The following is a 14,665-nucleotide window of genomic DNA, read 5'->3' as shown; positions in this document are numbered from 1 at the left end:
TAATTAATCTCAAAAACATCTCTCTCCAATTTTTGTTTTTTGAAAGTACTAAGTCAGGGTGCTTTTTGGAAATACACATCTTCTCATACCCTTTAACCTTTATGTTCCATGCAGGTTTTGTAATGTTGCTGTCACTGTTACAATCCTCGCTGGTCAGGTTTTCAAATTCATGTACAGAACAAGCACAGCTTGTAAGAAAAGCTGAACCTAGGTCTCTATTCTATAAAAGTGTCTACATAACTTCTTTTGCCCAAATTACAAAGGCTAGGATTCCTTGTGAGTGAACTCAAGCACCCATCTGGGTATCGGATAAGGACCTGAATAACTGAGCAGGTTTTGTGAGCTGCTCCTTTTCACTGGAAGTTCCAACATCAAGAATTTGGTCCTATTTATCACTAATAAAGGCCACTGAATTCTTGCCCAACACATGGAACGAATAAAGAGCTATTCTCTACCCTTTGATAAGGGCAACTTGATCTCACAGTACAGCTGAGACATTTTGGATGTATTTTCCTTCTTTTAGCTCAGGAATTAAAACAGAGCAACTTTTAGGACCAAGACTATTTGTTAATATACTAGATCATTGGGGCAGGGAGGGTGGGGGACAGCAAAACCCCCCATAATTAAAAAGTACCCACCCACAAACCTCTATAGCATTCAAAACTATGCTATATTTAAAAAACCAGATACAATAATATCTCATTAAAAAATACATTCCCCTGGTTTTACTGTTCCCAAATGCCAATTACATGATTTGTAAACATTTACCTGGTATGTATGGCAGAAAAAACCCCCCAGTTTTTAATCGGAATGCAGTTGCTGATAAGAAAAATTATAAATAAATCTGAAACTATCTTTGAAAAAAATAAAGCAGTACGTGAAAACAATGGACCTTCCATAATGAGAGTACAGTGATGTGGAGCACATTACATAACCCAGCCTACACTCGTAGAGCGGGCTGAACGAGGGACAGTGACTGCCTCGTCTTACTCCGTCATCTATCTGTAATATTTGAGGACACAAGTAAGAAAATATGCCAAGGGAGAAAACAGTACAATACAGGCTCTGTTTATGCTCCAGTGAAAGATCACACGACACTAGGTAAGGTATGCACATCTCCATCCAGTTTAAATCCACCACATTACATTCGGGCCAATGACGCTTTTGTTCAGAAAAGCTGGGGTTTCTGCCTTTTTCATTGCAAAGGCTAGTGCTAGAATGACAACCCTATACGTGTCTGATGTAAATCAGGTATTCGTCTCACTAACTGCATTGTATTGGTGACAGGAAAAGATGCGGTTTTCAGGTTGTGTGTTTAGCGTTAGCACCTCTTCTTGGAGCAAGCTAAAACATTTTGCTTGTGCGTGTTAAGTTAAATAGCTTCATAAAGTAAGGTCACCTAGCTGCAGTACCCGAAGTCCTTCTGTTAAGAGACCCTTGCACCATTCTGAACATCTGACTCAGAGCAGCATACCACACAATCTATGCTAATACAAATTGTTAGGCAAGAAAAATCCTGCAGAATATATCTATTCTGAAGAATTAAAATGAGAGTCAAAAAACCCCTCCACCCAACAATAAGTGCCTGCAACAGAAAACAAAAAGTCCCAACATTGATCACAAAAGAAACCCAACAGAAAGCCTCTGCTAGCGAGGATCAAGACTCCTCCAAAAGCGCTGGTAACCTTAGGATCAAAGTATTTTATTTGCACTATTCCTTAGGCTAAGTGAATAGGGGATAAGCTTAGAAGATAACTGTCATTATAGGAAGAGCTAGCAGCAACTAAAGCAAGACATTTGCACTCCTTCGAGACAATAAGTCAGCATCATGTAATTTATTTTTAAGTTACCATAATTACATATATACATGTGTATATAACTAGTGTTTCATGCAAATAAAAACTGAAATGAAATTAATGATCAGGAAGGATGATAATAAAGTAGGACTTTAATAAAGACTGAAAAGAGAACAGAATCCCGCTGGTTTTAGAGACGGAAAGGTACAGGCTGATATCATAGGCCTGAGAAAATTCCCCTCAAACTTCATATCCCAGACAGACATTGTATCTGAACTTTTGGGGCTTACTCTTCAGTAAGGACTCAGAGATCCTTCATTGCAATGAACTTGCAGTTCATTTGTCCTGAGACTTGATACCAGCATGAGCCTTTCCAGGCCCTACAGCCACCTACCGATAGTCGACAAGAGCCCTCCTCCTTGGGCATTTATGGGATAGCCCGCCCTACGACATGTAGCAAACAAATGAGAAACGCTTTCTTTTCCCAGTTTTTGATACACATCCATCCTTTTATTAGCGTAGATTTAAGGAACTTAAAAGGTGTATCTACCGTGTGTAGAGTCTGTGTACAAGGGCCAAACTGGACAAAGGAAATGATGGTGTTTACTGATAGCGCATTAGATATTCCACAGTAGATATGTAAGATAGCTTTAACCATTTGCAAAGTGGAGAAAATTGTCTTGTTCAAAGGTATGTTGCATATGTATAAAGAGTTTTCACCCAGAAAGTTACTGCAAATAATCAGTAAATTCAAATCCTATCTTGCTTTTACCAGCAATGCATTCTTTAAGGACTGTGTCGATCTTGGAAGTTAATGCACATTAAGTCTACTGAGCTTTTTTCTTCTCTCTGCTTTCAGTGGGGATGTTCTGTTCTCAAATACCAATCCTTTGCGTGACAGGCACAGCAACTGCCAGGAGTAACCCCAGTAAGCTCTAACTATTCAAGACCTTGCCTCTAGCTTGTTTTGTAAAATCAGCAGGAAATGCAGAACTTCAATTACCCTTTGAAGGTTACAATCTTAAGTAATAATCACTAAAAGTAATATGGCAAATCAGACATGATCTACAAAATCATTCACTAAGAATCACACAGGAGACTCAAACACAAAATTCTTGAAACACATTTAAATTTGATCTAATTATTCATGGTTCTCTACATCAATGTCAATTTTTCAATGTTAAAGAAATAACAATGACTGAAACAAAACCTGTCTGTCAAATCCCCAATTACTGTAAAACAAATTCAGTGTACAGCCACTACAGTAAAAACCCTGCCATGCAGACATCCAAGCTTGTTTGCCCAGTTTAGCAAACAGTATAACCATATTAGCATAGTACTAGGCGAGCTTACTAGACGTGATGCAAAGGAGGATATATTAGCCTGAGTAGCACACCACACTAGTATTAATTCATACTAAGTCTCTAAAGAATATTTCTTATTACCTGTACAAGGCAGCACCATGCCATGTAAGCACATTCTTCTTTTCAGAGTCCTACCCTTTGCTTTACAATGGTAACTTTTTGAGAGCTACCATCCACAGAATCCACTGTACCAGGTAGCAATTTCTTGATGTTAGTCAGATTATCCCATAACTCTGTTGAAGGTTTGTTTATATCACTCTTATTAGAGTGATAACTCAATATATCTGAAAATCTCATTTGCACAGGCTAAATACAGTGTTATTGACATGAAACAAGGAATTATTCATCTTTGGACTGGCAAGGTTCTCTCATTAAGAGTTTCGATTCTGAAGAAAAATGCTTAATTGTACAGATTTGTATTTAAAACATTCTGAATCTGTTTCAACACCAGAAGAGGAACTCAACACCATTTGGACGCACTTTATATTGAGGCTGAAAAACATGATTCACTCTAAACCACTAAAAAGGAAATAAGATACCTGATTATTCATTACAGATGACATGCTTGAAAAACATTCCACATTAATGAACAGGAAATCCACAACTTCAAAGTTAAATAACAGTAAATAACTGCTATATTATGAATTTAAACCTTCTTTGAGTAGCTGGTGGATACTCTTTACAATATACAACTTGCAGCAAGTTTCCACAACACTCGGAAGAATTAGGTCTCCAAAGTTCTCCATTTCTGGAATCAGTCAGGCTTCAGATCCATGGATCGAACAGCCTCATATCAGATCCTTTAGAAGTGGAAGAAGCTTTCCTATAGGAAAAGCTTCCCTAAATTCCCTGCAGCAAAGTTTCTTCTTATCCCTTCAGATACATAACATGAATATTCATGTTATGTAAGAACCGACTTAATTGTTTACCAAAATAACCCCTGGACATTCCCATATGGTAGTGCTGAACTCCACCTACTCCCTTAAAAACACCTCATTAAAACTTGAGCATGTTTAGTGGCAAGATGCTTTACAAGCTAACTTTGTATCTTGTTAATAAAACACCACACACATTTGCTTGTGCTATTCACATAATGCCCTTCTAAAAACCAACTCCTAGACCTTCTTGCACACAGGATACTTCAGCACCACATTAAAACTGATGCATGGGTGTCGGTTCTGAGCAGGCAGAACCCGCTCCTGTCTGCACAGGACCACAAACACTCTCCCCAAATATAGGATTCTTCACAGAATTTTCCTGCTATTCTTCAGATGTGAAGAAATTTCAATTACGTGAACGCTTTATAAAGCAGGAGAGTCTCATGACTCATCATTTCATCAGGCTGGTCACACAGGAAATGGGGGTTCCTGTTTGTGGTGGAAACATTAAAAAAGTTTGTTATAGAGACTATCTAGAAGCAGAAAGCAATACTGTACATTGACATGCACATTGGACAAAAGTTCAAGCAAAAGTTTAAGGAGAAAGAAACATCTTGCTCTCATTCTACAGCTGTATTTTATTAGAAGTCTGTGGACAAACAGGATAGAGAAGATGACTGCTACCATTAGTCTCTGAGATTATATACTATTTTCTTCTCTCCCATTCATACAAAAAATATATTTACATATACTTCATGCAAAATGAAAACATACCAAATTAAATAAAGCCATTAACTATTTAAAACGCCTCTATCTAATTACAAAAGCTCTGTCAATTCTTATTAGAGATCTCTTCTGAGTAAGAGATAGGTATAATTATTGTTATTTAGATGCGTAACAAAAATCCTTCAATAAACAGTTAGCAGTGGAAGCATCTAAAGGCACACTCAGCTTGTTTTGTGACTTATGCCCATCCTGACTTCACCTGCTCTCTGCGAGGTCTCACTGGCCCCCATTTGCCCAATACAAGATTTCTCAGACTCTGCTCCAGCACTTGTGGCTGGGTTCCAGGCAGAGGCTGCCAGGCAGGAGCTGCTGCACTGAGTCAAGGCCTATGTTTCTCAGCAGTGGTTTTCTACTGGAGGGATTCTCATGATTAGTCTTTGTTTATACAGAAACATTTTATTTCCTCTCTGACCTCCTACAGTTATTTCAAAGAACTGTTCTCACTGTCAATTCATGACATGCTTACTGTCATTAGCATTAGATATAGCTACCATTTTTAAAAAAAAATATATATATACAGACACATTTTATATATAACTTATATGCATATATATAGGCACACACACGTACATAAGTGTCTTTTCAATATACAGTTCTTATTTGCAGGAAAACTCCCAGCGAGTCACTGTGCTTAATAATCCAAAGGATGAAACTGAATTAAAATAACTAGTACCAAACTCTGTTATAAATCATCCTATGTTCTCATCATATTGAAAAGTCTTTCAAACTCACAAATACCTGTAATATTATCCCCCAAATTTGCTACACTCTAAACTGGAAATAAAAACAGATTAAAAATAATGTTCAACCAAGCAGAAACGTTTCTAGTGGGAAAATCCCAACTCCAAAGTTGAACAGAATTTTAAATAGATAATTTGGAAAATTAGTGAGCAGTTTTAAAACATTTTTTCCTCTAGATCTGACCGATAAAACCTGATGTTATAAATCTTAAGAATCACACTAGCTATAACTAGCACATTATATAAGATGGGAAACCAAAATTTGTCCTCATTCTAAATCTCTCTGACGAAAAAAAGTGTTCTCAGTAGTGGAAAACATGCAAATATTTCTGTGTACTTTATTAATGCATCAAAAGTCACCATTTTTCACTAAATACTTCTTTGCTATGATTAGAGACTCAAGATATTACAACATTTTTGGAGAGAAGGTCTTAAATTTGTTTTTAATATGTCTAAATTGTGCACTCCTCCAAGATATTATTACAGCTACACATTCACATTGTCAGTCTAGACAGTTCAAGTTACAATAATTACAGTGTCTCTTTATTAAATGCTTGTCTGCAATTGGAAATTAGCAAAAGACCCAATTAAAAAAAAAGGTGACTGGTACTTTTAAAAAAAGAAAAAGGTACACTGGATTGAAACTCTCTAGCAACGACCACAACTAAGAAAGGAAGAGTTCATACCCTGACCTATTAAGATAGGAACTAAAAAATAAATAAATTGTGCTTTTCAGAATATTTTACTATTTTCTGGATGCCCTTTTAATTCCTCCCTCACATTCAAATCAGCAAACCAGAAGTTAAGAGCGCTGCCTGCACAGTCTGTCCTGCCAGGGAATACAATAAGATGCTGCTCCACAGTACCAAACACGTTAGTGCAAGTTTTTGTTGCCAACTCCAGCTGCCAACAAAATGTCCTTCATACAAACAGTCTACGTTGCCTGCAGGAACCTGACAAAATCGTTACCAACACTGGGTCTGATGCATGCCTGGGACAAACAGACTAGTCAACAAACCCATAATCTCTCACCTCTTCAGAAACACAGCTTGAAGAGTTAAAAACTGTGCACAATTCCTGCTTAGCCTTTGCTACATTATGCTAGCTTTTAACTACTATTATTCTCACCAGTTTAAATACAAAAGCCACACAGTATCTTTGATCCGATTGCCAGAAGCTTTATCTAGTAACAAGAGGTGTTATAGATGAATTGGCCTGGAAAATGATTTCCCTGCAAGCATACTCCGGGTGGACCAAACCACAAACCATTACAAAACATCACAACTCTTTTTTTTTTTTTTCCTGATCAATGCTTACAGTTTTCCTGAAGTGGAAAGGAGTATGATTCGGACACACCTGCCTTACCGTTGGTTTTATCTGGCCCATGCAAATCTCTGTGCAAAACCATCGAAGTTTTCCCCACTGTTTTAAAAACTATTTCCACTCCCTCTTAAAAACAGCCTCCCTGAACCCCCTGCAAAAGCACAGAAACATGGTATTGCAGATGAACCACCACTATTTGAAAAGCATCACGTATTAACCTGCTCTGAGCAACTTCTTCCAGTTGTCCCAACCAGCAAATTCTTACACTAATGTGACTCTGAAGTTACAAAAGGCACAACTCAAACACTTTATGCATAGCAATTAATGCAGAAAGAGGTTTTTAGAGGCATAGATATGTCAAAATAAAGTGAATTTACATTTATAGTTGTATGCATGCACACTTTTTATAAAAAAAAAAAAACACAACACCAAAAAACCCCACATTAGTCATTGGTAAAATAATTGGCTACAGAAAGATAACGAACATAAAGGTAAAAAAATTCCTAAAGATTATTTTTACCTCATTACACATTATGGCTTTTTGTTTATTTGCATTTAAGCAAGTCCATGATATTTACTTATGTAAGATTCTTTACATTTGGAGATACTTCAATGTAATTGCTGAATTAGACAGCAGTTACAGTTTTCCACGTAATGACATACATAAAAATTCTTTTAATGTATGAAATAGGTACAGAATTTATTTGTATGACCAGAACGTTGAACTCTACTAAATTTTGTAGCATGTTCCATATTTCAGCCAAGTAATTCAGGCTTTCCTGTTCTACAGAGCACTCTCAACTCTGCAGAAAAAAACCAGTTACCCCACAGTTCAACCCACAAGGTTAAATATAAAGATGAAAGCCAGGAGACCATACATTCATTACCTATTTTTAATTTTTAACCTCTTTTAGGCCTTTGCTGACCAACACCAGCATCACAAAGAATCTTTCTTGGTTTTTAAACTGTGCTTTAATTTTCATTATTCATTCCTAAATTACTAGGATATTTGAGACCCTCGATAATCTAATTCTCCCAGTACCCAGACCCAGTGCTGTATGAGAAGTCCTAGACTTGTCACTAGACTAACAAACCAATTTTCCTCCTCTTTCAGTATATGAAATGACCTGCAGAGTAAGATAAATTAAAAAATCAACAGGAGATCACATAAGACTTCATATCTTATCCTGGAACAACATCCAGCAACATTCTCCTCGTACGCAAATAACACAAAGAAGTAGTTATGCAAACCCACATTTGGCAGGACTGGGAATGGAGCCCATATCTCTACTTCAACAGCCATCCAGGCAGCAACCCTATTGCTCAAAATAACGAAGTCAGAAACATACACTTAGCCCTCCTATTTGTACCTAGCAGTTTGGTGCTATTGGATCATACCCCTTGTCAGTCCCAGGAACAAAACTTGGGATTTATGGGCAACGCTTCATTGCTACCTAATACAGGTGGGGGCTAAAGAGGGCAGACAAGATTGTCTGGTTCTATGGTTTGGTTTTGTTTTCCCTTCTTGCCAAAATAGTAGCACAGGTGAGCTTTTATTTTATTTTTTGGTTACTTACTATAGAAAAGAGCCATTAAATTAAGAGCTCTCCTGGATGGCCAATAGCCTGGAATAGAAATCATACAGATAACCCTGATTGCTAAGTCCTTGGTAGAGTATGTGGAATTTCATTTTCTCATCTTACATTTTATGTTGGAAAAAAAACCACCAACTGACACATAAAGCAGCTGTAAAATATGTTTCATAGTTTAAATCTATTTTAATCTCACAAAGCACAATGAGCAGTAAGATACAGGTGTTTCATGTTTAAGTCACTTATCACATATATCAATATCACTATTTTAAATAGGAGCAGTAGGTGCTTTTAAACATTGGTAGAGATCTGTATGATTTTGGGATTCCTCCAAAAAGAGTGCTTGTTTGGCTTTAGCTTGAGAAGAGCAAGGGACACACTGACACCAGTTCCAGAGAGGATCAGATGTTTATCCCCTCAGCTAAGATCAAGTGCAATCAGGTTATAAAAACTGTGTATTGGGTTACCTGAAGTATCACTTTTCATGGCAAGAAATATTATTCTAACAGGTCTAGGAGGAGGGAAAATTGTTCTGATTTTGAACAATCATTTCAATAGTCAGATCTGCAACCTTTACATCATTTTTGACAGTGAGCTGGTATTCCCTCCACAGAATTATATTCTTAACAAATAGCTGAGACAAAATATTCCATTTTTATGATCTTTTAAACTGAACATACATCATAAAAGTTTTGGTTACAAACAGAAATGGCACAGTGTGCAACAGTAATAGGCCTCCAAATCTTAAAAAAGAAACAAACAAATGCTGATTTATAAAAGGCAATGCTGAAATCTTTTAGTTAGCTAAAACTAACTGCTGAAAAGTACATAAAATTCAAACCAGCCACTAATCTAATCAGCAAGAGCAGGAAATGTTGAGGATCCCCATTTACTAATAAAGAGATATTAAATGTGTCAGTTATCACACAAGATTTTCCTTACTGCCAAGTCTCCAAAGCTCAGGATGGTACCAAGAAATAATTTTTTTTAACATATATATACATATACACACACCCAGAGCATAGCAAGAGCCATGCGTACAACAGAAACTGTATCAGGCTTGACATGTGATGTGTGTGATTTAAGCCTGATTCATGAAACAAGCAGCTAGTTTCTCAAGCTTTCTTGGGGAAAGGGAGGGAGAAGCAACCCCTTCCCCTCCATTTTTTCCATTAATTGGAGCCTCAAGAGAGTTCACCTTCCAAATAATACATTTGAACAAAGTTCCTATAAATCAGTTTTATCTATAAAAAAGCTGCACACTTCCAACTTGCAGAGAAAGGTAAGCCTTTTTGAACCACAGTTTAAGCAGCTAGGGATACAGTCAATTTGCTCTTTCTTCATAAAAGATTACAACTGCAGAGTGGAATACAATACACGCTTTCTAAATCTAGACTGAGCCTGTGACTCAAGAAGGCTGGTGTGGCATGAACAGAGAACAATCTTCTTCCTGAAAAAGCCCGTTTGCTATCAGTACATCATCTTACAGTTGCACACAGCAACTCATGTTATGAAAGGCCACCCATCTCAGAATCTTTCTAAATATAACACTATGGTAGAAGACATCATCTGTTTTAGGAACAATGCTCTAATACAGCCCAACCTGGGTGCAATCTTTAGATATTATCATAATATCAGTTACCACAGCCTAGCTTTGCAAAGCCATATACACAGACTCAACTCACTTAGCTTTAAAAGAGTGTTCAGCCAATTGCGATTAATGTTAAAGATAACATACCCCGAAAGTAAAAAGGTAAATGAAGCTGGATGACAACAGAAGGAAAAAAACCACCCACGTTTCATCAAGACACTAACAACTTTCCTAGATGAATGTCACTGTCACAACAAAGACCTACAACAGCTCTATCTTCAGTTCACTTCTGGGCAAAATTAATTTGCAGAACCCTGCTAGGTCTCCAGTTACAGAGTCCAACCCACACTCAGGGGAAGGGAGGAAGGAAGGAATCTCAACTATTAGAATACAAACTGCAAAATAATTAGTTGCTCTTGAGAAGGGGAAATTACTCTGCAGAGGCATTGGAGGGAATGACTCTGGAATTCAAACAACTGTACTGAAGCACTTGGATAGCGAAGTGGAAAAAATCCAACGTATACACTGGTCTAATACAATCCACAACGGTCAAAACAGTTTATCACGGTCCTTCTCTTTATTAGGAAATATACATAACCATTTTTTTCACTTTTTCCCTCCTTCTGTCCACACCAATTTATAACACATAACTAAGGGGACAACTTTGGATCTAGACTATGTAGGGATGTATTATCTCCAGCCAAGTACATACAGCAAATGAAAAACCCAAGGAAAAGAACAAAACACACACACAGACAGACACAAAGAAAAATCCACTAGGCAGTTTAATTCATTTCTACCAAACAATGGGAGAATTTATACGCTCGTTTAGTCCCAACAAACAGTGTTTTAAGGGATGTATGTGAATTTAATATTAAATACTGTAGTAGGACTAGGACTGCCATGGTAGGAAGGAGTGGTCACGTGTGATAAGCATCTGCCTATGCTGAAGAAGGTAGCTGTGAAAAAACAACATATTTGTTCTGGATGGCTTCTAAATACACCTTGGCTGTTACTAGCCTAAGATGCACACACATTCTTTTAAAGGGAGATGTATCCATAGAAAGGAATAAAAAAATTAAGATGTAAAGTATAAAAAAAACCTCAGATTTTGAATATTCTACCTACAATATTTTTCTTCACTGTAACTACCTGGCAGTCTAAAGTAACCCTCTTCAAAGGCATCAAACAATTACAGCACATCTGCTAACTTTGTATTTATGGGCAACCGTTTGACAAAGCTTGAGATAGAACAAAAACCAAAACCAAACCACTACCACATACATACTGAAATCTAGCAGAGGCTTTTGTAACAGATAATGAAAAAAGCCGAAAGATACTAACCTAACTTTGTTTACAGGCACTATAGCTATGAATGCTAAACCTGACTTACATATGGAGGAATATAAATGAAATATAAACTAATCAGCTTTTAAAAATAAAAATGGCAATGTGACCAGAGTGTACATATAAAGAGACTGGAAGGATACACAGCTAATGCTCTCAGAACTAAACAGAAGATTAAGTCTTTTCATATTATATAATCCATCATACAATCTTGCTAAAGAACATGCAAAACTACTGAAAGAGGAAAAAAGTCCAACCTTACCAAACAAAACTTTAGATTTGACAGCATGTTTACTTATACAGGGTCCTACTCAAGCTCTTCAAGGCAATGGGAGGGCTCCCTTATACTTCAGCTGACATTGATCAGATATAAATTCTGCAGAATGCTTTTAAATGTCAAAATACACATACAAAACTAAATATTTGCTTTTGGTTTACCTCTCTCAAGAAGAAAGTGTAAACAATTATCATGGTCTTACACCAGCCACTATGTAGCATCTAGATGTTAGCCTTTGCCTTTTAGCATCACTCTTGTTCTGATGCATTTGGAGGAGAAACAGCTACATACATTCCCATAGTGTTAAGCCCTAAATGGTTTATGTCAGTCTGCTTTAATAATCCAAGCAATTTCTAATCAATGTAAAGAGTTGATGCTATACTATCTTGCATAGTGTCAAACATGCTTATTAGAATTTTAATAGAAAGTAAATACAGTAACTGCATGCTGTTCAAATCTTGAATTTCACCCAATGGAACAAACTCAATTTCATTTCAGCACAATTTTTAAGTTTGCAGTGTCTGAGTTTGCAGCACCACAAACAGGAAATATAAACACAATTTCTCATTTTTACTTATTAATACAATCATTAGGCTTCCCTTTTTAAAATTCACTATTAAACCTGCCTACTGAAACTCCAGACTACTTTCTTATGTCTAATGTATACTATATACTGTATTTAATTAAAAAAGAATCAAAGTCTACATAGCATCACACTTAACCAGTCTAACTTTCTGAAAAGTCTGATGCAACTATATAAACAAACTTTTCAGTTACCCAAGCACTGCAGAACTAACATTTGAAAGGAATATAGAATTAGGTCTTTACTATCAACACAAATCTACAAAGCTACACTCCTCCTTCCTAGTAGTAAGTGTATGTATAGGCTTTACTTTGCCTATTACATAAAAGCAATAAAATTTAAAACATTGCTAATTCGTGAGCTGTAAAGTGATTAGTACAGCAGAAAGCTATATTAAAACAAAATTAAAATGTACTCAAAGCTAATGATGTTTGTTTTTACCTGAAAATTAACATCTTCTTTCTTAAATATCAGTGCTCGAACTTCATCAGGATCTCCATTAAATATAGCTTGAACCAATGGTGGCTGAAATGAAGAAAAAACACATCTTAGAATATAACCCCATTTTAGTTTTTAGTGATACTCATATGTTTTTTTGATATATAACACAAACACAAGATAATGACAAACAAAACACCCCAAGCAGTGAAATAAAGAAACCAGCAACAGTATTTAGAATTGAAGAAATTCCAAGTTTTTAAAACCTCAAACACATGAACATACTCTAAGTCAATGAAATAAAAAAAAAAAAAGGGGGGGGGGGGGGGGGGGGGGGGGGCAGAAGACTAGTTTCTAACAGCCGAAAAGGGAACTCCTCATAATAAAATTAGGGCTGACATTACTTGCTGCAAATTCTATACAATATAAGCAAACAAACCCTTTTTATATCAGCAAGTGACTAAAGTTATTAGAAGTTTTTCACCTGCTAGATCAAGTGGGAAAGCAAAGTGCATCAGATAAGTATGGTAACAAATTCACACTCACATACATCTATTACTAAATATAGTAGGATTTCTTAGTAAGTAAGAAAAGCTGCTGAGGTATGCTAGGAAGATTTAAGTCAGTCACTTGACAAAATAAAATAATTTAAAGCAATAAAAGCATAGTCCCCAGTGCTGATCATTTCCAGAAAGTGGTAACTTGAATCTAATAGTTACATCAAGATTATGACTTACGCTATTTTTTATTTTAGCTTAGAATTGCTCTTGCTTGATATACACTATATACTCTATCAGTTCTCAAAATAAACACAGCATATTATTGCAATACAATGATTACATCAGTTTCTAAAGTGGTACTGCATAAATGTACCATTGAGGAATGAGGAGTGGAGCAGGGAAAAACCATTTACTTCAAATACAGTTTACCAATCCCTCTAAAAATCCTCTGCTATTACACAAGAGTTGAGATCAGTTATTGCTGCACCATAAAGTTACATGAAAAGGAATGGGCCCTTGCAAATATTAATTCTACAACTAAGTTTCAACTTTTTCCCTCTCTAGTATAGGCAGTTTTTACCACCTTGTATTATTTCAACATCATGCATATTCATGTTAATCTTAAAAAGATTACTATCGGTATTTGCAACAGTATTATAAGCAGGAAATATGCCAACAAACAACATGCCTTACCAGCACGTTTCCAGAGGGCGATGGACGTAAAGATACACTTTCCTGAGGTAATTTGGAAATAAATGTGGGAGAATCATCTTCCACCTCCTCCAAAACAACAATACAGACTCGACTCATTCGATCCGTTTGAGGAAGCAAAAGCAAACAAAAAAATGCCAGCAACAGTATTTTTGGAACCAGACCGCAGGTATCGCAATGGGGACCATAGAGGAAATACTTTCACCTGTTTCACATGCCCTCACAAACTTGTGAGTGCTACTGCTGGTGTATTAGCATTTAAAAAAGGACATTCCAATCCCCCCTTGCACTTCATTTTTCAGATTTAAACACCTTGAGACGTTCAATACAATGCTGAAAAAAAGTTGTTCTTTTTAAAATAAAATTTCCCTAGGCATCAAAACCACAATAATGAAACTGTGGAACAGCTGATAAAAATATCCCAAGATCCAATTCCATTCGAACAGCACTCACTGTCACACACAGCTGTCCTTTCACAAGCAAATTTGTCTGTTAATGTCACAACTTCCACAGCGTCCTTCTACCCCCACAGTGAAATCATTGTTGCAGAAGACACGACACCGTCCTATCGAGGACGGAACAAGGAACAATTGCCCTGAGAGAGACGGCCGCAGCTATACCCACTCCTGCAAGGTCAGTTTTAAATCAACCGTCACAGGCTTTCTGGTGACTGAAAATAAACGCGCCTTCTGATCATTCTGTCATTCTACAGCTTCCTTTCTCAATGTCAAAATCAGTC

At 36.6% G+C, this 14,665-nt stretch overlaps 1 protein-coding gene across 2 annotated transcripts in view; it reads right to left on the bottom strand.

The window, feature by feature from the left end:
• The window catches only part of ANKRD28 (ankyrin repeat domain 28), a 79,460-nt gene extending 65,300 nt beyond the window's left edge, over positions 1-14,160 (bottom strand). Inside the window, exons 1-2 of one of the 2 annotated variants that reach the window (XM_050890718.1) lie at positions 13,900-14,160; positions 12,719-12,802 (exon numbers count right to left, since the gene is read on the bottom strand). In XM_050890718.1, coding sequence (XP_050746675.1) covers positions 12,719-12,802; positions 13,900-14,025 — 210 coding nt within the window. In that variant the 5' untranslated portion in view covers positions 14,026-14,160. The remainder of the gene's footprint in view (positions 1-12,718; positions 12,803-13,899) is intronic. The other variant, XM_050890717.1, reaches the window with a different exon arrangement.
• Positions 14,161-14,665: the final 505 nt, after the last annotated feature.

The sequence above is a fragment of the Gymnogyps californianus genome, chromosome 2 (assembly GCF_018139145.2).
Source record: "Gymnogyps californianus isolate 813 chromosome 2, ASM1813914v2, whole genome shotgun sequence".
In the NCBI taxonomy this organism is placed as follows: Eukaryota; Metazoa; Chordata; class Aves; order Accipitriformes; family Cathartidae; genus Gymnogyps; species Gymnogyps californianus.
Note: the sequence above shows the minus strand (reverse complement) of the source record. Positions and strands in the feature narration are given on the sequence as shown.